Source organism: Channa argus, chromosome 5, assembly GCF_033026475.1.
Source record: "Channa argus isolate prfri chromosome 5, Channa argus male v1.0, whole genome shotgun sequence".
Classification (NCBI taxonomy): Eukaryota; Metazoa; Chordata; class Actinopteri; order Anabantiformes; family Channidae; genus Channa; species Channa argus.
In genome coordinates, this window is record NC_090201.1 from 10,470,400 (window position 1) to 10,497,016 (window position 26,617).

At 39.0% G+C, this 26,617-nt stretch overlaps 1 protein-coding gene across 2 annotated transcripts in view; it reads right to left on the reverse strand.

Annotated features, from left to right (window-relative positions):
* Nucleotides 1–8,850: 8,850 nt before the first annotated feature.
* Nucleotides 8,851–26,617, reverse strand: part of LOC137127043 (MICOS complex subunit mic25a-like) — a 51,919-nt gene continuing 34,152 nt past the window's right edge. For both annotated transcript variants that reach the window (XM_067503369.1, XM_067503370.1), the window contains 2 exons: nucleotides 25,479–25,614; nucleotides 8,851–10,613 (listed from right to left, as the gene is read on the reverse strand). In XM_067503369.1, coding sequence (XP_067359470.1) covers nucleotides 10,590–10,613; nucleotides 25,479–25,614 — 160 coding nt within the window. In that variant the 3' untranslated portion in view covers nucleotides 8,851–10,589. The remainder of the gene's footprint in view (nucleotides 10,614–25,478; nucleotides 25,615–26,617) is intronic.

The window sequence follows — 26,617 nt, forward strand, 5'->3', positions numbered from 1 at the left end:
ACTCCTTCATGCTGTCTGAGTGGAAAAAATAAACTCAAAATTCAATGTTTGGCTCCAAGGAAACTGCTTTCTAATAGAGAATGCAGCATAAAGTGAAATAATATGAACTCCTGCGATATCCTCTTTTTATTAATTTTTTGTCTGCTTGTAGTTTATTAAACAATTTTGAAAAACATGTTAAAAAAAAAAGCCTGCACTGCTCTTGCATCACGGCTATTATTATATTCACATTTATTTCAACTGTTCTATTGTGCATCCTCCACAAAGTGTTTCACAAGCCTGCTATGAATGTGTCACAAAAGAGTATAATTTTACAGAAAGTCTAAAAGAAATGCAAAGAAAATAGACTGCAGGAACCGTGCTGGGGTCCTTAAAAGATGTAAAATGCCAGGAGCGGACAGGCTGAATAGAAAAGTGGGCCTTCCTTTGTGTGCACTTCAGGTGATGGGAGCTGCTCGCTCCCATCACAGGTGCATTTTGCAGATTGGAGATGAACCCTGACCTTTAGCAGTTCTTACGTAATGTTTTCTTTTCCTTTGTCAAAAACATAGATGGACACTTGGACAAGCTAATAACAAAAGCACAAATAATACCAGTTCAGCTGTTTCCCATGACTATGTTCGTATAAACTGCACCGTTTTTCAAATCAAAACTCCATTGTCAAACAGTCAGAGAACAATCAAGATTTACTGATTTGTTGATGGAATGAGTTATAATCCCCTAATGGGCGGTGGTAAGTTGGTAATGAGTTTGACATTATTTTCCCTGACTATCAACACGATGGCATGATGCTGATGAGCATGACGCCTCACCTAATCCCACACGAGCACCAGAAGACAAGACGTCTGACAGCCGACAAACACGAGACGGTGGCAACAAAGGGCCTTGTTTATTACGGAGCTTGTGAGGCGACAAATGAAGCATGAAATGAGTACCTCTTGCACAACGTAGACATACCAGGTACTGTATGGCGAGGGCATGGAGAGAAAGAGGGAGAGCAACCAGTGTCACGCTGAGAAAATGTTCACATACAGATACAAAAGATACATAGAATCAATACAGAAACATACAGATAAAAAGAATCAATTTCATGGGCTGTGATAGTAAACAAAATGCGGAGGCATCTGTACAACAGATTGTTTGACCTAGTTTTTGCAGGCTGTGTGCTGGGGTGTACAGTGTGCCAGTCAGTCAAGCCTGTGCTTTAAAGCAGTAGCTCGACATTTTGGAACTGCCTGTCTGATTTCTTGCTGAAACTAAGATGTGAAGATTGATACTACGCTCACATGTGGTAAACATAATATGCAGCTGGTTTCAGCAGCTAGTTTAGCATTTAGACTGGAAACTGAGAAAAACTGCTAGCCCGCTTCTGTCCAAAGATAAAATCTCTAACCCGCACATTTGACAGTTTTATCTTCATTGTTGAATCTGAAAAACCAAAGTTGAATCTTTTTTTGTAGATAATCAGTTCACAATACGTCCGTTTCTGCTCGTCACTGTGACCTGAACAATCTCACACACTGTACTGGTTCAAAAACGAAAGCCATAGTCAATTTTACACTTCACCTTTTTGTTTCCCCAACAGCCGAAACTAGGCTTGAGAGCCATTTAATTGCTACCTTAACGGTGGCATATACAGTAGACAGTGACAGAATAGAGGATATGAATGAATTGACCACAGACACTATAGACTTATCAACCCTATAAACTAGTAAATTATAGGAGATAGGTGTGAAGATGGTGCTGCAGATGGCAGCCTCTGTGTTTTGGTGGCTTCTTATGTTATCTTTACTGTATTTTATTCAATCTCTGTGTACATACTTCGTATTTGTTGTATCACACTTTTGCATTTTAATTTTATATTTATATTATGTGTTTGCATCTGACACCATCTTTGTTAAGTGTTCTTAACCGTGCCTGGCAATAAACAGTTTTGAGATTCTGATTCTGATAAAAGTCAAGAAAATACATTTCATAAATTAACACTATCACACTATTATATTTTATTCAACGTATGTATGAAGTCACTGTGTAAACTGCCCTTTTCCAAAGGTCTGTTGTCTGTTTGTAATGACACTAACTCTAAAAAGGGATGTTGGAACATGAGCATTTCTTTGACAGCAGGTAACCTGGCCTGCTTTAGTGTCCTAAAGCAAGAAACTGAGACTCCGGCAGTTCCAGTTCCAGGAGACTACAACCTACGTTGATCTTCTTATGACGTGAACAGAAACTCTTCCTTCGGGGATCAACACTGTCGCAGAGAAAGTCTTTGCAACCTGCAATGAAACTGTTACAAGAGGTGTTTAGACACAGAGACAAAGGCGCATGAGTGTAAATGCTGCCATCTATAGGCAGAGGAAGGCGAACAAAACACATTCTACTTTCTATTAAAGCTGAGCATGTGTCAAAATCTGTCTCTCAATACCACAACCTTGTCCCACAGAAATCTAATACGGAGCTACACAGAAACGTAGCTCATTAAAAGATTGCTGTCCACACAATAGCTTATCGGCCTTCCTCTCCTAACAAAAGTTGACCACTCACGACCTCCGGGCCACTGCTGATTGGCATTCAGTTGCCCTGTTGGCACTGGCCAGCTTCTCACCTGGCAGACTCCCTGCCACCATGTAAAGAGGCAGAGAGCATCATTCAGAGGTCCCTCACCCTGTCACTAACCTGCTACTTCACACGAACACACACGTTACTGCCTTCTGGGGAGTGAGGGCACTCGCACACACTCACAGAGCATTCACAGACATCACGTCTCATCCGGCTCTGTACATGAAAGCAGCTAAATATTAATTTCCCCTTGCTGTCACAAGCAGCCGGGTTTGATGGATACCGCCCACATGCCTATCATCAGAGTTAAATTGATCACAGTGTGGCTGATGTGCATCACATGGCGGGTAGAGAAAGCCTTTCTGGAGAGTGACTGATAGCTAAAGTGAAAGCAGCTAATAGGAAGTTTAAGGTAAAAATCACACTGTCAGTGGGGAAGGGAATTGGCTGTGTTTAATTTATGCTCTCTGGGTGATTCCTGGTTGAAGTCACAAGATGAGGCACATATAGAATTTCTTTTGGCGTATTAATCACAAACAAGGAGCTGAAAAACAAAGCGGCAGGGTTGAAAGGAAAATTGAAAAAAGATGTGATGTATTAAAATCAAATACTCTTTTTAGAGCTTTCGTGCGGTGCCAGTCTGTAACACATAATTTCACTGCTGCAGCTTGCAATAAGCCATCTTCAATCGGAATTCACCGCGTTACGCCGCCTTTGTCCCAGTGATACAAAAGGCTACTGCCTGTCCCCAGTTAATCAAAGCTTCTGTTGACATAGGAAGTTTATGGGAGAACACTGTGGTTGTGATGTGTGTGTGTGATCCAGTAGTACTCATGCTGCCTCTCTTCTCTTTGTGTTACAGACAGCTGATAGCACCCTTTCTATCTGGGAGAATACAATCATTATACAAACATGGCCCTGCCTTTATTTACACTATATGTGTGTGAGAGCATACTGTAAGTGACAGAGAAGACAGGGTGGAGAAGGAAAAGTGAATGTATGTTATAAGTGTGTCGCATGGTCAATGTAACTGCCTGAAGCTAAAAGTACCGTTCAAATTCTTTTGTCACGTTACAAACAAATTATAAATACCTTTGAGAACAGGGCTACATCAAAGTGCACCGTTATCCACATTAGTACAAATGATCACATTTCCTCTCCTTATAATCACCACTTAAAGGGAAACGTCACCAAATTTCAACATGCTTTCTATGGCTTTAGTTAACGGTTTTAAATATACAATAAGCTTCCCTCTCACTTCCCTATATTCAAATATTTCTCTGCTTCTTGCTGATAAACTCCTACATTTGACATCACCCGGAGGAGTTTTTCATCATTATGAGCTAAGATAATATCGTCTAGGGGAGCAGGTTGACTATAGTTACAAACTCCACAGTGTGAGCAACAAGATGACACAATCTGAATTAAAGGCTCCTCCAAGCGATGTCACTTTGAGGCAGTTTTCAGCTAAAGGCACAGATGCATTTTAAAGTAAGGAAGTCAGAGGGAACTTTAATGACATTCATTTACATGTACTACACAAACTAGAACCAAAAGAAGCACGTTCAATATCAGTGAAGGCGTCTTTCAAGTTTGTATGTGGTCAGATGACACTATTGTTGACACATTGGTTGAGAAACCGAAAAAGAATACAGGTTTTAAGATTGCTCATCGTCTTAATAAATACTTTGAATCACTCTCTGAATGATTCATGCTGTAACTCTTGCTGTAACTTAACATTGACCATTTCCCTTTTCTTTCATACTCTAGCATTAATAAAAATCTTGCAATATTGCAATAGGTCAAATGAGACCACACTGGCCATATTTTTATGTTGTGAACGAACACAACTCACTCCATCCCCAACTTTAAAAAAAATTAAAAATCTGAACAGCATAAAATGGAAGGACAAATGGAAGGAACAGAGTGAAGGTTTGACAAGGTGAACTCTTGCAGAGCAGACACTAGTTAGATGGTAATGACAAAATGGTCCATGGGAACAAGAATAGATCTCTGATAAGTCTCTGAGTGCTCTTTTCATGCTAGTGTTTTTTTCATTTGATATGTTGATAATGCTGAGAGCTGGAAAATATATTTAGCAAAGCTGGTAAATTATAATGAACAGTTTTTAAAAAAAAACACAACAAATTAAGAATGTTTAAGAATGAAGTTTGAAGTTCTTTCTTCATTTTTATCGGTGTCATTGTCAAACCTGCGTTTTTTCTGGCCTGTATAAAAACGTAGTACTTGAACTTTGAGAAAGTTTTTATCATTTTGGCTCTGTGTGCCACCACGATGGATTTCAGATTACACAATCAACATGTGGTAATCGTCCAGATTTAATTTAGGGGATTTCATCAAAAAGAGAGTATGTTCCAAATCCCCTTTGTCTCATCTGTCTATAGAATGTTGTTTCACAACAGTACAAGTGTCATTTGGTGTTTTTTTAACCATAGAATTCTGATCTGATCTGGCTGATTTTGATCGTGTGATAAACATCCTTTATTTACTCTTCTATTTGTACATTTCCACATAGAAACACTAACTTCCTGAAGGATGTCCCTCATATGGACAAATATTAATTCTTCTGTTTTTTCAGCGATTGGGTACTTCTAAGCTCATCGGTGTGTTCTTTCTTATTAAGAATTTACCAGTTCACCTAATATTTCTGCTACCTCTCTGATGGATTTGTTTTACATTTTGAAGCTTAATTCTTTGGCAGTAACAGCTCTATAAAGCAACATAACGGCAGAACCACACTTCAAGTCAACTCTAGACATTTTATGTGCTTACCTGTTAGTGGACTGTTAAGCAGCCCCTTATTTGCACCCAGGTCCGATTGATGAATGAATATTCAGTGAGACTAAAGCAAAATCATAAATGTTTCATGGCTCAAAAGATGAGTTAAAACATAATGAAATAAGAAAAGAAATAATATTTGGGACTTTCAGCTCCCAATTTCTAAAACAAATGATAACCTGTTCAATCTAAAGAACCTAAAAGATCTGTTGCTTAAAAAAAAAAACAAATGACAGATGTTCTTGCACCTACAACTGAACACAGCCTCAGATACACTTAGACCTGTTGCTCCATTCCCAACGGTAGTTGTCATGACACTTTCTGGCATAATATCACAATATCACACCTTGCCAGGAGCTGGCGGCTTGAATGTCAATTGCAGCAATGTTTCTCATCCCGGAAAGCTGCTCTCAAATCCTGTGCACAGCCTGGCAATAAAGAACCAAGGAAATGTAGAATCTATGTTATCCCCTGCTGCCTTCGCAAGAGAAGATTCCAGGCCCTAAATACAGAATAATGAGGCATTAAAGTCTGGGGCTGAGGAGGTTAATAAAAAGAATGAAAGGAGGCGGGGGTGGGGGTGGGGATTTGGAGTGTGAAGGGTGTGATGGGAAAAGGGACAATAGTTTCCCGAGGATAGAAGGGGTGAGGGAAGAAATGAGGGGGGAGAAAGAAAGATAAGGCTCGTGGCTTATGCTAGTTACTGGGGAAGGATTAAATGATGTGCCACGTTGGTTGACAAATGTGTGTGCATGCATACAAACACAAACAGGCATGTGCAGTCCTTCAAATGGATGCACTTATTCAATCACCCTTTGGGACACACACATACACACACTCATGCATGTACTGACAGGGGTTAAGGAGCTGCGTTCCCTTCAGAGCCAGTCTTACTGGGCTGTAATGACTTTTGAGGGTGTCACATTCTTTTGATCCACCATAATAAAGCAAAAACGAGGGAGCTATCTTCTTCAAGTTGCCCCCACAGGCCTTAGTGGACTCTTCTCACCCCCATTTCTACTTTCTCCATCTTAACTTCACCCAACCCTGTTGTGCTCACTTCTCCCATATGAAACCCTTTGTCCTGCATGACCTTGACCTCTTTTCCTCATCACCCATCCTTGCTCCACCCTCCATCGCAACTAGAGTTTCACACCAGCCACTTGGGTCAGGTCTCCTGCTGCATCAGGACCCCCCCTAGTCGTCTCTGTACTCTCTAAAATTCCCGCACCCTTTGTATCCTTTATCTCCGTCTGTCTTTGTCTGTGAATTCTGGTTATTCCTGGGGTTCAAATGGAAACAGTAAACCCACTTCAGGTAACATCCAATATTAACAGATAAGTTTTCATTTCACTTCATAGCTTTAGGGCAAACTTTACACAAAAATTTTTTCACACATTCTTGCTGATGTACTGTTAAGTGTATTTCTTGTGAGTTTTTTTGGTGGCTTGGAAACAGGTGTTACCTTGTATTTAAAGATAACTAGCCCTTACACAAGCACAGGTGTTATCATGAACAATGAACAAGTAATTGGGACATAACTTCTTTCACCTTTTCAGAAATAAGCATCTGATTCGTTGGGAGAGCTTCGTTGTCATTAGGCAGTGTTGGACAGTAATCTGTACCTTAGTATGTTAGGGAGCAATATAATTCCTTTTGTCAGAGGTGAGTGGTGCAAGTACAAAGTGAATTTCAGCATTTCCAAATTAGACTGCATTCATAGTAATGCTATGAGACTGTGTTTTAAGTGGCTCGACTGTCTAGCTGACTATGTTAAGGCAGTTACCAGGGTTTGGCTATTGGTTGATGGAACTGCAACTATTTCTGTCTATGAGTACTTAGTAATACTTATACTATAGGGCGGCTGTAGCTCAGTTGGTAAAGCAGTCATCCACGGCCCACAGGGTCAGTGGTTTCGATCCCCGCTCTCTTTTGCTACATGTCGAAGTGTCCTTGGGCAAGACACTGAACCCCAAGTTGCTCCCGGTGGGTCAGGTGAGCACCTTGCATGGCAGCCACCGCCATCGGTGTGTGAGTGTGTGCGTGTGGGTGAATGGGAATCAACTTTGTAAAGTGCTTTGGATAAAAGTGCTATATAAGTGGCTGTTTACTATATAATACCACTTTTGAAGTAATTTGCAACACTGAATTTGGGTAAAGTAAGACTTTTATTTCTGCTCTACAGTTAAAACTGTAAATATGCCAGAATTGAATCACATTATATCAGCTTATAGAACATCCACTGTCAAAGACAAATGTTCTAATTCACATATATGTAACACAGCACTTACCTCTCCCTCTGCTGTTTACTCTTCTTCCTCCTTCCTTCATGCTGAGGCTCAATCCATCCAACCGCTTCTCTGATTTGTGTGTGTTTCTGTGTATGGTTGTTGTCGGTGGGGGGTCTAATTCAATTCACCAGCAGCCAGTTCCAGTTCACATTAACACAGTTTAATAAAAGACTATTCAATTAGCTAGAGAGCTCCATGAGTGTGTGCTGCGTGCAGAAACAGAATGGTGACTGTCACTGATGAAGCCACACACTCCAATTAGGCTCACTGCTCGAATTCTCACATACACAATGCCAATTTGGCTGGGGGAAGAGAGAAGAAAAGAGGAGTGGGAAACAGCAATGCAAAGAGAAAAGTATAGGCAAACGACTTAGAAAAAAAGCAGGTGCATGTGGGATTGTGTGCTATTTTACTGTGTGTGAATGCTACAGGTGTCTAACTTTACTTGAATTGATCCCTATTAAGTCTCTACAAAGGGCAGCAGTTTGTCAAAGTCTGACACCTCCTCTCATTTGCTGATACCTCTTCAGCTGGATGAGAGAGGACAGCCGACAAACAGCGTTTCAAGAGCTGAACAAAGGAGACGGTGTGGAGGTGCTATATAACATTAGGCTCCGCGTCTCACTGTCAATCTTGTCTACAGCTCGAGCTATGCGATGTCTGAGAGGTTAAAGCTCTGGCAGCAACTCAAAGAGTCGCTTTTCAGACAAACATCTGCACTTAAGTGTGTGGAAAACAAAATCAAGACAATTACTGGATGTTGGCTGCAGAATGAGCATCACAACAACCACTTCCACCACCACTATCACGACGACACACATCGCTCTGCTTTATGCACATTTTCTGGAACCTGCTGTAGCCAACTGGGCCCAGTAATTGTCAAGTACTGGAAATCAATCGCAGCACATTGTGAGGCATGAGCAGCATTCTTCTAACCTCTCACCACGCAGCTGTCTCCCCCAATCAAAGCTGGGGTGGTTACCATGGCAACCACAATCCCATGTCTTTCACAGTAATAAGGCGGGAAAAGAAAGGCATGGCAGTAAAGGTGTGGGGTTGAAATGGAGCTGGAGGAGAAGGAGGGAGTGAAAAATAAATAGAGTTCTTAAGAAATTCTGAAAAAAATAAATAAAAATGAACTGCTGTGACGCATGTTCTGTGATGAAACCCAAGGGGGAAAAAAAACTCCACACACATCACCTCTTCATCAAGATTGTGTTTATCTCATGTCACCACCAAACTGCATTCAAAACATCTCATAAAGCCCAGTGTTCCATTTTTTTCACCCATTGTGCTCTTTTATCCGATATATTGGTGAAATATCCCTGATATTTCTGTAATTCAGCCAATTTAATTAAAGGAGGTGGTTTTCTAATAAAAGCCAAATGGCAGATAGCATGGCCTGAGCTTTTCAGGAGCTTGTTTAATCAGAGAATTGCTGAATGGGAGAAGGCAATAACAGAGTGAATAGAGGCTGGTATTTGTTAAGAAATGTCAGGGAGAGAGGAGGGATATGGGAGTCACTGGGTGAAACCTCTAATATGATGTTGGCTTTAATATAAGTAATATGTGCATCATGTCTGTTGGGTTAGAGCTGCCTAATCCCTGGTGAGAAAGCGAAGTTTGTAGTGGAAGTTGTTCACCGGCTCACACAAAACTGACACACACACACACACACACACACACCTAAATCAATTGCTTTATTATTTCATAGGTCTCAGTCTTTCACTTTACTAGATTTCTATAATAGAGCATATACAGTATAGATTGGTCTGTGGCAGTGTGCATGTTACGTTCTGATCGATGGCACGGTGGCAAGTGGGAGTCAAACTGTGATCAATGGCTCACTCCTCACAACTATCATTAACAAACACACTTTCCTACATACACATTGACTGCCACTTGTGTGAATGTGGATTTATAGCTGTAACAAGTATGTGGGCATATTAGAAGTCCATTAATATTCTGTGTCAGTCTGCTGTGCAACTGAGTGTGTGCGTAAGTGTGTGTGTGTGTGTGTGTGTGTGCATGTGCGATAACAAGCCTCTGCCATTTCAAGGGTGGCCAACCATGTCCATATATAAGTGGAAATGCATCTTAACTGAGTCCCTCTCGTTCAAACACACACACGCACACACACACACACACGGAGCGGGTTAAATGTGTGAATACTGAGCAGTCCTGTGAGCTGTAGCTGTGTGCTGACCTTCAGGGTTATCTGGAAGGTTCCTCCACACCTTGCAGCTAGCATCAACTCTTGCTGTTACCATGGAAACACAACTAGCAGGGACAAAAATGTGCCTTGTCCGGTCTGTTGCTCATATGTGTACATCACGTGAGCACCTTTACATGATGACGTACATACATAGGATAACAGTAGTAGAAAAACACATTACAGATACACATATGTTAATACATTCACACGTTACTATTCATCTGTCCTATACACTCGAGTTATCCCTCATTTCCTTCACTCTTTTCACTTCTCTCTCTAAATGAAACTATGAACACAGCACATAATCAAGTCCCTGGGTCCACACAGCAACTCTCAGAAGGGTGCACATGACCCCATTTTCAGTAGTGAAAGGATTATTAGCATGTCGTGACAAGAGACCGTCCGCCACACACATACACACACAAGGCACAAAGACACACAGCCTGAAGTCTCATCACCACTGGATCACTGGGATTTATTTCAGTGATAGCAGGGGTGTGCTGGCGCAACTTGACAATAAATCAACACACCATAAACTCTGGAGTGACAAGTCAAGATAATACACTCAAAACCAAAGGAGGGTGGTGATTGGCAAAGAGGAAGGGGTTGTTCAGAGACGGTAGCTAAATAAATGGATGAATGAAGAGAAGGACACAGGGAGGCCAGCAATGGATGGATTTGACATCTCTCCTCTTCTTGTTTTTCGTCTCCTTTCTTTTGGTTTCTCAGCCATGATTTGTCAGTGGGCTCTGAAAAAGAGGTAGAGAGACAAGGTGGGGAAAGGGTACAACAGAAGAGACAATTATACATTTTAGGTTACAACAGAATTCATTGTGAATCTCACAGAAGATCCATCGTGGGAAGTTCATTCCCTAACACAAAAACACAGCAGTGCAAATTTCACTCTGCATATTACAAATATTCCTAGAAAGTATTAACATTAAATGACTGATTATCACTAAGGGAAAGCTGCACTTCTCCAACTTTACCGAAACCACCAGGTGACATTTTCCTACCACATGTACAGTCTATTACCTTCTCCTCAAACATTCCCTTTACATGAACTTATTGTAACAAAAGTAATATCATCAGCATTTTCCGCCCATGAGTGCAAGTGAAGGGAGTCACACATAATGTTTGTTTACAGAGGCAAATGGAGAAACTGGTTAGGCGTGCTGAGTGTGGCTTGTTATAAAGAGTCTGACCTTTGCCCTGAAACTGTTTGGCCCATAGCTAAAACAGTACAATTGCTGTTTAACTGCATGTGGCAACACAGGAAAAAAGGCCAACAGCTATGGGCTGGGACAAACACACACAGTCATATGTTGCTATAGTTGAGAGCACACTCATTACCACAATGCATTCCTTAGCCTCTTATCCAACCCGTAACTGACACATGTACTGTAAATGTCTAACACAAACCCTAAACCTAACTTTAACTTAATTGTAGCATAAACAATAAAATTAAGTCTCAACCCTCAAAGTCTTTTTAAGTCAGGCAAAGTCTCCAAACTTTAAGTCTCCAAATGATGGAATATTTGTCCACGCAATGTAATAAATACACACACACACACACACACACACACTCAAGCTCTAATCAAGTAAAAGTCGCTGCAGGGAAGCTCTGAAGTGGTTCACTGGTACAACAGACTTGATTGGGATATTTTGGACACACACATCCTGACCAGACTGCTTTTTTTCCCCGATAAAATCTCTGTGCCAACAGCAACAACTGCATCAGATTTATTTCAGATTGAAATAACCCAGTCTGCCAAAGTTTTAGTTACTGTATTTATTGTATTTCTTCATGCCATCTTAAAATAGAAGAGCTAGAAACTGTATTTTGCTTGCTTACTGGGACTCAGCGCTGTTGCCATAGCACCGATACTAAGCACTGACGTGACACCACAGATTCCTCACGTAGAAGACTGTGGACTTCACATACACTATAGGTAGGCAGCAGTACAGAATGACAGAAAGCAGTAGAAGGAGCCTTATTAGATTATTAGTAGACACAAAATGTGAGAGTGGAGAGAGGAACTGCCGAGGTCGTTATAGTTAATGCAGTGATTGTAGCAATAAGTAACACAACAAAGCAATATATTTTTTTCATTTTGAAGAATTTGTATTTACATAGCTTTAGTATGTAGCTAAGTAAAAACCATCAATGCAAATCGCCAGGCTAATGACTATCCACAGCTATCCACAGTGTTTTCAGCACCCAATGTGGCCATGCAGTCATCTACATTTTCTTCAGTACGTTTCTTGCTTTTTTTATTTAATAAACAAAGACTATCCATATATGTTAACCAAACACCTTTAGCAGCTACAACCATCGCTTCTGTCTTTCCCTCTTGGCATTGCGTTTTACAGACATCGGCATAGCTGCAGATGGTGAATTCATCAAGCTATTGATTAGCAGTGCCTGGCTGCAACTTATCTTTTAAATCCTACGGAATAAGTAAGAAGATTGCCCACTTGATTTTAATCTTTTTTAGCTTCAAAAAGGCCTCTGATGGCTCCAAGAAGTCAAGCTAAAGTGCAAGACATCAAAAAACCTGGCTGATTAAAACACACACACACACACACACACACACACACACACACACACACACACACACACTGGACGCTGCAAGTCAAGAGGACACAGAGCCCAGCTGAGGTGAGACAATCAGGTTGTCTCTTAAACTAGTCTCAGTGAGAACACGCCAATTATTTTAATAAAGTTTATTAAAACTCCCATTGGCGAAGCACAAACCAGCAGCAGCCTTTCTTGTGTTCTTCCATCCATTGTCGGCAAAGTGATAACATACAGTAGATTGCTTGTTCGCTATTTGCACACTAAAATAAAAGCTGTAAGTTTGTCAATCTTCAGCATAATTTGCCATATTGTATCTAAAACCTGAGCACGTTCTGCTGGACTCTTCCCTATTCCTGAACAGCCGTGAATCACATCAGAGAGAGAAGAACAGAGGATCAGTGCATGATGGTTAGTGATTTATATTTTCTTCATTCTTCGTACTTAACTAAGTAAATAATGTCAGCAAGATTTTGAATTTTGGGATTTTACATTGGAATTAAAGTTGTTTTTAGTGTGTGTGACTTTGCTGTTGCAGAATTTAATGAATTAATTTTTACTTAGTCAGTTTATTAGTCAGTTTATTATTATTATTATAAATTAACTTAAGTTAACCGCATGATACACAGCCCTAAACAGAATTGCACTGGTTTCCTACTTACCTAGGAAACCAATGCCTACCTAATTAGAATTCCAAATACAAGAAATTTCAGTAGAAAAAGCAAAAAAAATATTCTCACCTACTGTAAATGTTTATGTTGCAATAAACTGTAAATTTATGTTGCCATAGGTTGAAAGAAGAGGCTCCTTCAGAGTAGCTTTGAAGATTTGATGTTTGTGTATCAAAATACATCCAAAGTGAATTGATGGCTTTGTTAACGTGTGTTCATACATTATGTGTAGGTACAACTAAACTTCTCTTGTGTCAATAAACACGAAGACACAGTTAAGGAAAGACACAAGGCCACTCAGGGTAAGTGAAGCATTAGCTTATGGCTGCTGGGTGGGACAGTTGGCATGCTAACTACCTTGGTGCTCGGCTGGCAGGCAGATATGCTGGCGGGCAGGTTAGCTGTTCACTTGCCAAGTGCATCCGAGGGCATCACAGCCTGTGCCATTGAATTGGAGATGAGCGGCAAATGTGACAAGGGGATTTAGTTTTCCTGTTCCGCTCACGTCCTGATGTGTAAAGGGGGACAGAATGTGTCTGTGTATGTGCATCAAAACGCACTATTTGTGCAAAAGTAGCTCTGTTTGCGTGTGCAGACGTTTATGCAGACATTAACATGTGAGCATGAGCTTGTATGTGTGAGTGTGTAGTGACAGGGTGTGTTGGTATTACCACACTCACAGCAGTGTGATGGGACATTATGCCTCATGCATAGTGTATGAACTACTTCCTGAATTTCAAACTGACCCCTAGCACCTCCCACAGTACACATAGTTCAATTTGGTGCCCCAGGTCCAAATTTGGACTGTCGCCATCCACACTTGGATAATTTAAAGACAGGAGAAGCTTTTTATGCAAGACACCTTGGGCAGGGAGGGCAGCCAAAACAGAAAAAAAAATCAAGCTCAAGGTCTGCACTTAATTTAAGACATACATGTAGATGCCAGTGAATTAGGTTCATCAAGCTAAAACTAAAACAGCATAGTAGAACAGCTCCGCAGAAAGTCTGCATACAGACTACAATGTGAAATTGTTTCGGAACATTTAAGACCGACAGACTCAGAGATTATAAAATCAAGAGTTGCATTGTGTATAATTACCATAATAATAATAATAATAATTGTCTGCTCACGTCCCCTTTCGATCGATTCATGTGAGTTGGAGCTAGTTTTTACACTGCTGGAGCAAAGACTGCAAAGTTGAACCACCAACTTCAGTTCATTATCACCATTACTTGCTGTGATGGAAAAGTGTCTGCTGAGATTAGATTTAGTGTACACACACACACACACCTGCAACCACACAATTCCACACAAAATACAACCACACAAGCATGTTTTCCTCTACCTGTCAGCTCCCATCCAATTAGCGAGCAGTGTGAGGAGAGGATAGATTGTTGTGTTTGTTAGTTGAGAATCGGCTTTGAACAGCAGCAGCTCCGAAGCAACAGTGTACATACACACTGGGTTTGTTCAAACTCCCATACTCATAAGCTAATGGGAAACGTACAGACAACAGACCCGCATAAACACATCTGCACCACATATAAGGAGATGCTCACTCACACACTAGACTTGCTCACTTGTCTTTTCACTGTGGAAAACAAAAATAATAGACATGTAGAAAATCAATAACTGTCTTCTCTGCTCTGTGCTAACAGCACTCAGTTCTCTTCCTCTCTTGTAGAGCGACGGAGACAGATGCAAGGCAGGACTGACAATCAGACACTCAAAGTGTCCATGGCTATGGATGCTTCACAAACACATAGCCATTCACTGATTACACAGCCAGACACTCTGTTAATCAGCCAGTTGAAGAAACCTCTTAATCAGTCAGTCAGTTGACTGGTTCTAAGCACAGGACCATCAAAGCTGTTCAGTTAGGTGTATGGTTACACGGGTGTGTAGTTAAGATTGGGAGTGACTTGACCATATATATGCTATTCATTTTTTTTTTTTACACAGCTTAAAGCAAAATTAAACTGTTATTGTGTGTGTGCTCTTTGCAAAGTGGTGGGCAAACATGATTCAGCACAACATGGTTAAGGCAAAGATTTATTGAGTTTATTGTGTAGTTCATTTTATAATTAAGAAATATTTAATTCACAACATTAATCTTGATCTCATGATTTTGATTTCTAAATATAGTGTGCTGTGTTTGTAAAAAAATAAAAATAAAGAAATTGCTTTGACAAAGATGGTAGAACAGGGTTGGTGGTTCAAGTACCAGTTCCTCTTATGTCAGTGTCTTTAGGCAAGACACTGAACCCTCAGAAACCTGGTGTATGTTCTCGTAAATCACTTTGGAAAACAACTGCCCAATAACTGGCCTTTGCAGCTCCTTCTTCATATAAAGTCTTTTATGAAAGCGAAGTGGTTTAATATAAGAGATTGTCCTGTGTCTAAAGGGATCAACAGCACTGCTTACACCTATTGGCACAATCACATTGCCAGGGTTTTTGGTGTCTACAGTAATATTGTCACTTATAGTATTACAACCAGGTTATTTCATATTTTAACTATTATATTTTCAATAATTTTTAACTTATCTACTGTTATCAGATTGATTTTATAGATTATGTCCACATTTTTCAGTGATAACTGAATTTCTGTTGACATCATGACATTACCAAAGTAATACTGGTTGTCCATAAAATATATTATAACTTTACTGACATACATGATGTTGCATCCACGCACATAGACATTAAGATTTTCTCATTCCGGGTTTATACCTTTAAAAAAATATTCATATATCTACCTGTACGCATAAACTGAAGACCAGTCAACTCAGATTTAGATTTAGCAGATGCCATGTTTAACTATATGTATAGTATATATGTATATATATGATGAAGGTGACAATAACCCTTCTATTCACATAGTAAATGAAGATTGTAGAGAGTCCCTTAATCACAGTTTAATGCAGTGGCTCACGCCTCATCTTACCCAATTTAAGTCAAAGACACATGGCAGCTCAAACCTTGCAGGAAGGAATTGATCACATGTTACAGAGATGGTGAGTGGAGTGTAGCAGCATGGATGAGACATTTAGCTGGATGCTAATGAAGTGTTACATATATATATATATATATATATATATATATATATATATATATATATATATATATATATATATATATATATATATATATATATATATATATATACATATACATATACATATATACATATATACACATATACATACATATATATATATATATATATATATATATATATATATATATATATATATTTGAAAGTGAGAGATAAATAGAGAGACAATGTTGGAGGACTGGGAGGGACGTAAGAAAAACTGCAAATCTTTAAGTAGCATTTGCCTTCATGGTACGGTCGCCTTGGAGATGATAAATGTGAGAAAGGTAGGATGGAAGGCAGAAAAGAGAGAGACATAATATGTGAACTATCTGTTAAGGCCACATAAATGAGCATATGATATTCTGACACACATCCATATGTCAATGCTTTTGATCATTGTTGCCAAACACTAAAAAAAAGTATAAATTGAAAAAGTAATCTAATTAATAATGCTGCTTTACAGAATGAAAATGGCAGTAACAACATATAGTCATTGTGTTGTTACTGGACTAATTTTACAGTAAAGCTGAAATAAGTATTGAATGTATATCAGTATTCTATAAAGAAGATGTGTCTGTGTGTGTTCTGCAGAAACTGATTTCTGCTGAACAGACTGGCTCTGTTATAAGATTAGAGTTTGCAGGCAGGTCAAAGCTCACAGTGGGGCTCACCACCTGCTGCTACTGATAGCCATACATACACAGATATACATAAACACACATTCTTCTTTATTTAACTTCTACAAAACAGACATTTTTTGTCTCTCTTCTTTGTCTCTCTCCCTCAACACATGGTTCTCTCTTCGTTCTTCTTCCTTCACTACTTTCTGCCACAGTATACTCATCCCTCCTGCTGACAGTATTTCTTCACTTTTATTTATTCATTTCATGCTCTCTACAATCCTGCCATCATCCCCTCATTCCTACTGTATCTTTCTCTTCCAGTTTTCTATTAACCATTCCTCACTGACGGGCACTCCTAAGCTTCTTTCTCCCACGTTTTCCTGTCTTTCTTCAATCCCTTTACACTCTCCCATTGACAGGCACCTTCTATTCCTCTTTTATCCTTGCTACAAAGACTCATCCCTTTAAGAGGAAATGGCAGAATACCTCTATTTTACATCAATCATCTTCTCCACCTAGACAAAATGAACAGCTTAAAATAAGATGTCCTGATTTTTTGTTACTCGGATTTCCTATGTCCAGCAGATGGAGAAATAGCAGTGTCAAATTGTCTGCCATTACTAAAGCTATTCAGGTGTTATTCGTGGGCAATAGAGGTCTTAACATCATGTTGGGACTGATTCTTGTCTGAGAAGCGTATGAGAAGCTGCTGCCACTGCATTTAGAAAAGAATGGCTCCCTGCAAAAATGTTGAAACCTAAATACGTTTCTGGTTTAAAGTGGGTAATGTGAAAATCGTTAACTACAAGATGCTAAAGATTCTGAGATATACATTGATGTGCACATGCAAAGAGAGGCACTGCAACCCCCCCCCCCCCCCCCCCACACCGTACGACTGAGTGAGCCAAAATTAAGAGGAAAGAAATAACAGCACTTAGAGGTAGCAGGATCCATCTGCAAACATACACACTCCAAATTCCTAGCTATTTTGTATCTCACACACCAACACACAAACATTGTTTTTCTGGTTTACAGTAAATCCATTAGCAGCCCATCTCAACTAAGTAAATACAACCCCAATTCCAAAAAAGTTGGGAGAATGTGTGAATGTAAATTAAAACAGAATGCAATGATATGCAAATCTCAATAACCCATATTTTATTCACAGTAGAACTTAAACAACATATCAGATGTTGAAACTGAGAAATTCTACCATTTTAAATTGCATGGCATTTACACATCTCAAAAAAGTTGGAAGATTCATCCTAATGATATTATAAACTGTAGTTCTTCAAAGTCTTCACAATTTAACATTGAGAAACATTTTTGTGAAATATTCCTTTTTATAACCAGTAACCATGTTACTGACCTGTTGTCTATTAACCCAATTAGCTGTCAAATGCTCCTCCATTTGCTTCTTCCATTTCTTCCAACTTTTTTGAGATGTTTTGCTGCCATCAAATTCAAAATGAGCTAGTATTTTCCTTGGAATGGTAAAATGTCTAGGTTTCAACATCTGATTTGTTGTTTATGTTCTATTGTGAATAAAACATGTGTTGATGAGATTTGCAAATCATTGCATTCTGTTTTTATTTATGTATTCACATCTTCCCAACTTTTTTAGAATTAGGGTTGTACAAGGAAAAAAGTTACATACTATAGCTTTAATCTTAACTAAAATACATCTAGCTTAGATTTGTAATGTACTTTCTGTGTGGGTGTGTTTTGATATCTTTCTGCTTCAACACTTCAACACTTGATCACTTGTTCTGCTTACAAAATCATCCTTTGCAATCCCTACACAGTCCCTACTCAATCTTAACCACTTAACACTTCAGCTTGTATGCAGTGTTTGTCTAGATGGAAAATTATGTGGAATGATTCCTGTAGGATGGTAGAGAAATGAAAACGGTCAGGACATTGTGTGACAAATGGGCTAATCATTAACACAAAAATCTAGTTGTCAATATCAACACCAGTTCCTGTTTCTGAGTGGTGTTGATTTTAACTGTGTTAATTTATAATTGGTTTACTGCAAAGGTGCCTCTATTTTTTTCATTTCCATTAGCATACTATCAGCCCCCTACCAGGGCTCCCACCACCCTCCCATCTCATTTTTCCTGATGGAAACACTGATGTCAATTTGAAAAGGTTAGTGCACTTGTTAAAGTCTACAACAGAGACAGATTTCTGATTACCTTTATAAATAACACCACATAACCATGTACACATCACGTGTTCTACATACTTCATTGTTACAGCAATGCTCCGTATACCTCTGTAATCAAGGCAGAAAAACAGTGGCACTTAAACAAGCATCTCAGGCACACTCTAGCGCAATAGATAGATAGATAGATAAATACTGTGTTCAAAAGACCAGCTGTGGGATCAAGTGGGTTAAGTAGAGTATGTAGGTTACAGCAGCAAGTGTTGCTCGGATGCCGTTGGCCCCTGCTGATGGTATTAAATGGCACAGCTCTAGCATTAGCATTCTTCGAATGGTTGGCAGCGAAGCCCTGGAGTATTGTGATGGTGACACTTACAGTTAGTGGTGGTTTGAGAATTGTTTGTTCTTGAATGTGACTTTGAGGACAGTTCAGAAGGAGGAGGAAAGAGAGAACAAAATAGATGATGAGAGGCAAAGGGGAGACTTAACACCTTTCATGGGCTTACACTAGCACAAACACACACATAGAAAGACACAAACACACACAGGGTATAAACACTTTCAATGATAATGAATATATATTGACAATATATATAAGATATTGTCTAAAGTCACACCATAAAAATAAATAAATAAAAAACCTACAAAGCTTCATGATAAGACAGGGCCTTGGTGAGCTGACATTTACTCTGCATCTCACACACACATAAGGTCCCATATGCATGACAATTGCCCATGACCAGAGACACTGACAAGTGAACGTCAGTGGAGTGATAGTAGAGAGGCAGTGCAAGGCCATATCCTGAGGAATATCCTGTCTTTAATGGATGGCAGAGGGCAGTATGTGTATATGTGTGTGTGTGTGTGTGTGTGTGTGTGTATGAATCCCAAAACATAAAATAACTTTTGAGTGCTATATGAGGAAAGCTGTGCCACTGTAGATAGGGAGTTGGGTGGACTTCAAGCAGGAGACAGAAAAAGTGAGATAGTGATGTTCAGATTCAGACAGTGGAAGTAAAAAACAGATAAGAGGTCCCTGGTTTTATTGGCAGATTGAGTGACAAACAGACAGGCTAACGGACAGTAACAGATACTGTATGTATATACAGTGGAGTCTACATGACTATATGATGGAAAAGTCATGTAAGCCAGTGCTTGCTGGGTGAAAGGGACTTGCATATTTTTTTATTAATTCTGTTGTTCAGGCTCTGTATTTCATCACATTCAATATTTGAAGATGGAAACCACAATAAACTGTCAAGTGTCAGCTTCACATGGTGCCAATATTAAAAAATTTTGGCTACTATAAAGCTATCTCTTGGTTATCAAAGGTAGTGGTCTTACCAAAATCAACAGACCAATAAGGATGCAGTCTCTAGGATGTAAACATATATATTTCCTTTTCAACAGTGAAGACAAGACTTCCAGAACCTCAGAGGATTCAGAATGAAATGTAAAATCCCTGGTAGGTCTAAAAACATACAAACAAAAACCAAGAGGATTGGTGGTACAAAGTTCTATGGACTGATCATCAACACACAACAAGAATCATAAACATAATGCCAAAATAACCAAACGTTCCATTATCTGATTTAAATCTGAATGAGCTGCAGACCAGACTAAACAGCTATTATTTTTGACTATGTTCATGCTGCTGCACACTGACAGATATGGGAGAAGGGACAAGCCCAAAGCCCAAAGCCGTTGATCTTCTTCACTGTATAAACGGCAGAGAAATTGGCATTCTCCAGGAGAAATCTACCTGGGGAAATCAGGTTTCCCTGATTTCAGAAATCAGCTTTTCCCTTTAGCTGACAGATAAGAAACCAGCTTAGTGTCTGCTGATGTCTGTAGGTCAAAGGCTAGAGGTAGTCAGTGACTGCAATTACACATGATGGCCCATAAAATTAAAACAAATAAAATAAAACCTATATCTCCACCACACGTCTAGCTACATTTGTGTCAGCCTACTAAAATGATGCACTTGCCAAAATGTTTCTTTTCATGAACATGATGAACCATGGACCTGGAAGAAAAACAAATACAATTCTCTCCATCACCTTTAATCAGTTATCCTGTTCAGGGTCACAGGCGGGTGGAGCCCATCCCAGCTGTCACTGGGTCTAAGCTGGGGCACATTCTGGACTGGTTGCCTATCTCAGACAAGCTATTATATTAGGGCCAACACAGTGAGACACACAGTGAGACAACCATTCACACTCACAACTACGGGCCATTTAGAGTCACTAATAACCTAACATGCATGGACTTTGGGTAGAACCCGGAGTACACAGAGGAAACCCACACAAGCATGGGGAGAACATGCAAACTCAACACAGAAATGCTGCAGCCAGCTGGTGGATTCAAACCTGGGACCTTCTGGCTGTGAGGTGGCAGTGCTAACAGCTCCACCACCCTGCTGCCGTCAAGCATTTCATGATTGCATAATAACTAAGAGCATAAACTATTTATTGTACAGCTTACCCTTCCCTTAAAGAACAGTTATCCATCATATCTTACAAACATCTGCCAAGCTTATCGTTTATTTCTCATCCTCAAAATCTTTTCAGTTTTGTAACTATAACATAGAGTTTTAAGCACAAAAAGATACAAAAAAGATAGATACAGCCACCTTAATACAAATACAGTAAGTTTCGCTCCTAATGCTTACAATAGTCTTGACTATAGCTCTATTCAAGAAAACTGTGCACCATAAAGTATCGAATTTAAACAAAGATTAACTTTGGAAGTAAAATTCCACATTCTCTCCTTAATCTCAGAGAAGAATGCATCTACTTGAGAAAATCCACACAAGGACATACTGATGACAAAAGAATGGAGCTTTTAAGCTGTCAGGAAGGTTTCACCAAGCTAAAATCTTTGCTGTCTATTGAACAGTCACGCTTTTGTTGCACAAAGCAGAAAAATAACTGTATCCAAGCTTTGTGTGTCTTTTCTAACTCACTAGTCACTTTATCTGCTCATGACCAGCCTCTTTATTTTGCTTGTTAGTATAAACAATACTGACCCTTTTCCCTCTGTAGAGTGAGGCAAAAAATATTTTGGTGTATTATTATTGTCCTTCAATGCATAAGGGATGAAGAAGACTTTTAGTCTTAACCGAGACACCCACTATCTACCAGATGACATATAGTTGTTAAATTGTTTATTTTCTGATAAAAAATATTTTAATGGAGCAAATCAGAATTAATATAAAAATAATTAAAACATTTTTCTACTTTTGAAACATTCACTTCTCAGAAAAAAGTAAAAACCCCATTATTTACAGTCTGAACATTAACAGAACGTTTTCTCTGGGGTCTATATTATAGAATATTTCATTATGAAATATAATCCAGTCATTTTTCTCATGACTGAATCTACAGTGAATAGTGTTCCCTGTTGACCTTTAACCACCTTCCAGCAATACTGAAACTTTTCCTAGTTAAACTCTCATCCAAGTGCTCTGCTCTTCCAAGCTGCTGGCTCTGTCAGATCCATTTATAGACACGCAGACTGGACAGCTGCCGGAGTGTCCAGAGGGGTCCTGGGACTGCCCACTCATTTCGTTTCATTAAGAGTGACTGATTTAGAGCCTCTGGTGGCAGCTTTATTTGTCTCCAAACTCCTTTTGACCCAATCGCTGAGACTGGGGTATTAGTCCAAGATGCAATTTCTTAGTCTTAACTATTCCAGCTGTACTATATGGTTTTTGTACATCACATTTTTACACATTTGTAGTGTACAGTATCTGTCAAGTTTTTCAGTATGACACTGTGGGACAAATGTGAGCAAATTCTCCTAGTTAGATGGTGCTGTGTGCTGCAACGTGAGCATGTTTTTTTTTCATATATTCATTTACATTTTGTCAAACATCATTACAAGCTACTTCAAATTAGCTTTTAAGAGTTCGTGTTTGCAGTGGTTTTATAGTTGTACACTAAACTATTATTGGATAACCCTTAACTGAATTTACAGATGTTTATTCACAATGGCAATTGGAGATAATATCTGAAAGTTTAAGTCACATGGACTGTAAAAATGTGCATCATGTCTAGGCATCCAGATTTGACTGATTTATGACTTGAGTGACATTTTTGATGCAAATTGTGTAAATTGCATGCCAACTGTGGTCATCAATTTCTGTTTTGCAAGCAGTGACAGAATTGAAAAGGTAAGCTACAGTTCCACAACTTTCAGAACACTAGCATGCACCAATCTTTTGCCACTTCTCTCCCCGTGTTCAGCCTGCAGTTCTCTGAACTAGTCAACTCTGTTTTGCCTCTATCTTCTGTTTTTCGGTGGCTGTTTCATTCCCTGCTATTTTCACATATCCCATCTGCCTACCTTTGTGTGTTACGTTGAAAACATCATAGACTGTTGTATAATGTGGATGCAGCAAAGGTTTTAAGGTCTAAAACAATCACTGGGATGGAGGTTTCAGCTCTGAAACTACAGCCTTATGTTAGAATCAGCTGCTAATGTTCACTAACAGCTTAACTCAGCAAAAATGGCACTTTATTGCCTGTATGAAACTGTATGAAACGTTATCCTAAAATAACATGTGAGGGACAACACCTTTGAGTCTAGTCAAACCTAGCTAAGATCTAATAGACCTTGATGGCCAGCAGTGTAGATTAGAGCTAATGCACTGGTTAGTGTGACAAACTCTGCAATGAAGGTTGGCTTCAGAGGCTTTAATATAGGGAGCAGATGGATAGAAACTCAGTGAAGAAGAAATGCAGTGACAAACAGTTGGAACAGCAAGAAAGATCCAAGAATTAGCTGATGAAAAACAAGATTGCTAAATAAGAGGGGAAGACAGATGGAGAAGAGTAGTTTTATTAGATGTACTGTAGATAGTTTCTTAGGATATTTAGATATTATGTCTTTACATTTACATATTTATATCTAAAATCTAGGTACATTTATATGCCTCTTTAAATTTCAGCTTGGGAAAGCGCTCTTCAGAAGTCCTAAAGGTCAACTTAAAAATCCCACCATCTTCAAAAGAGCAGCATAGGTCACTCTGGAAAAGCAAGATTTCATCTCTGCTAGATTATCACACTAAAGAAAGGTTAGAGTGAACAGATTTTAGGTATAAAACAACTTTACTTTGTCCAGCAATCTGAAAGTAAGCACACTTGAGAAACGTGGGAATTTCAGGCAGATAAAAACTATATTTTTCATTCAGTATGAGTATAGCTCCCCCCAAAATCAGCCACGGAACAGCAATGTCTGAGATCTATACAGCTGTCTGACAACAGCAGTGAAATCCACGTTCTTCCACCAGGTTAGACGTCAAGAAAAACAAATTTCTCTTAAGAAGCTGGTGCTGATTCTAAGGCAGCTTTTAACCCACATCACTGACAATGTTCACAACAGGCTGTAGCATTTTTATTCTCTTTCTTCCTCTCTGATTCTCAGTCACTACAAAATGCATGGTTTAATCTGAGTTTACAAGTGCCCTCTATTTCAGAAAAACTGCCACTGATGTACTCTGCACTACTGTTTATTCTTTTAAGCAAATACTCGCAATATACATTTTTACAACGCATGCTCACAAAAAAAAAAAAACCTCACGCACAAGCACATATACATTATTTTTTCCCCAAAGAGTTCCATCCCACTGGCAAATGGATCTTTTGAACCAGTTTAAAAAGACTGATTGCTTTTATTGTGAGCCTTTGGCTTGCTTTTATCGACCGTTTAAACTGCCAAAATCACCAATTGTTGTTGTGTGCCTTTTATCTACTTTGGAGCCATATCAGTGCGTTTTGTCATGATAATAATGTGCAAATTGCCCCATTCATTATTGTTTTTTGATGGAAAAATTGGGTAAAATAAGCACTTTGTAGATAAGCGTAGGGTCTGAATACTATTTGCGAAAGCATCAGCAGAAAGTAGAATACATTTCAAAGTGCTGAATGCCAAAACTGATTTTAATACACTAATAACAGTGTAATCTTCCTATCAGAAAGTTCCAAAACACAGTGTACGCCTGGTGACTTAAAAATCCGCTCAATAAGCATACCTCATTGATTTAGCTTCCTATTTGAAGTGTCAAAGTAGGGAACATGCAGATTACAATTCTCAGAAGTAAACTGATTTGGAAAATGGATTGAAACCTTTTTGTTCCACTGTCAGTGTCACTGTCAAGCTGCTCACAGGTCTAACTAATTAACTGTTATCCGTCTGTCTTCTTAGAAAAAAAATTAAAATATTATCTTTAAAAGCAAAAGCTACTCCATACACTTTGGCCAAATGTGCCATTAAAAGGACATGAGCAGTAAGTGATAAAGAAGTGATGATAAAACAACAGAAGAGGGAAGTGATTGAGAGCACAAACATTCACATATATTAGAGCAGACTAACACACCCACATAAACAACCATTTGCACAAATACTATATCCAAAAAACCCAATTTTCTTCTTATGTTCCCACACACATGCCGTATGTGCAGCACTTGCCTACCTTCTTAGCTTGCTGGACACAGGTCATGTACTGTTTAGCCAGACTGGAGCACTGCAGGGTCTGCTGTGGATTTTCTCTGTAACACTGGAGGACTTTGGCCTGCAGCTCAGTGCACACAGACACAGTCTGCCGAGGCCTAGAAACAGAGGCCAGATAAGAAGGTCAGGGTGTTTATAACACAGCACTACCAACCAAACATATGTGTAAAGTTTTACATTTTTTTTGGCTACAATCAAGCTATTTTTGCTCATTTAAACAAAGCCTCATGTTTTGAAACCTAAAGCAGTTTTATTATTATTCCACGTTACTGCATCATTATTCAGAACATTTGAAAAGAAAAACAACCAAAAAAAAATGTATTTAAAGAATATGTTAAAAAGAAATATATAATACACACACACACACACACACACACACACACATATATATATCTTTGACTGTATTTCTTTTATTTTCAAAAGGTGACATTTTTTCTTTGATGCCAATTTTACAATTTCATAATATAATACAGAGACACGGCAGAAGAATGCATAATCTGTTCAGCATGATGTTAAAACTGGCTGCATTAAATGAAGACACTGGAACAAGGTATATGCAAGAAAACATTGAAGATTTGGAGAGAAGCAGCACTTTCTGGTTTGCGTCATTAAGTCTCATGACAAATAAATAAAAACACTTGACATTATTTGAGGTTTGTTTTAGTTCCAGAAGCTGGAGTAGCTAAGACAGTTCCAAAGGCTTCGAGGTGGAGCCTGTGGAGAGAGATGATTTATGCATAGACAAAGCAGCTTAGTAGTCAAAGTCAAACTTTCTCTTTTCTTTTTGTTACTCACACAAACAGTACACACACACACCCACACACACAGGTAGTGCATGCTAATCCCACATAAGAGTAATCCTTGACTGCTCTGCTGCTTCTGGTAATTTACCTGGTGGTGTGACAGAAGTCGTAACTGGGAGGATTGGGATATGGATAAGTGCACACACATGCACACAAAGACAGGGGCACAACTTATCATCCACAATACTGCTTCTTGTACAACCTCTCATATAGCCCGCTAGCAACAACATAGAACTAAACATGGAAGGATTAAAAACTAAGCAATTTAAAAAAAAAAAAAAAAAAACACAAACAAAAA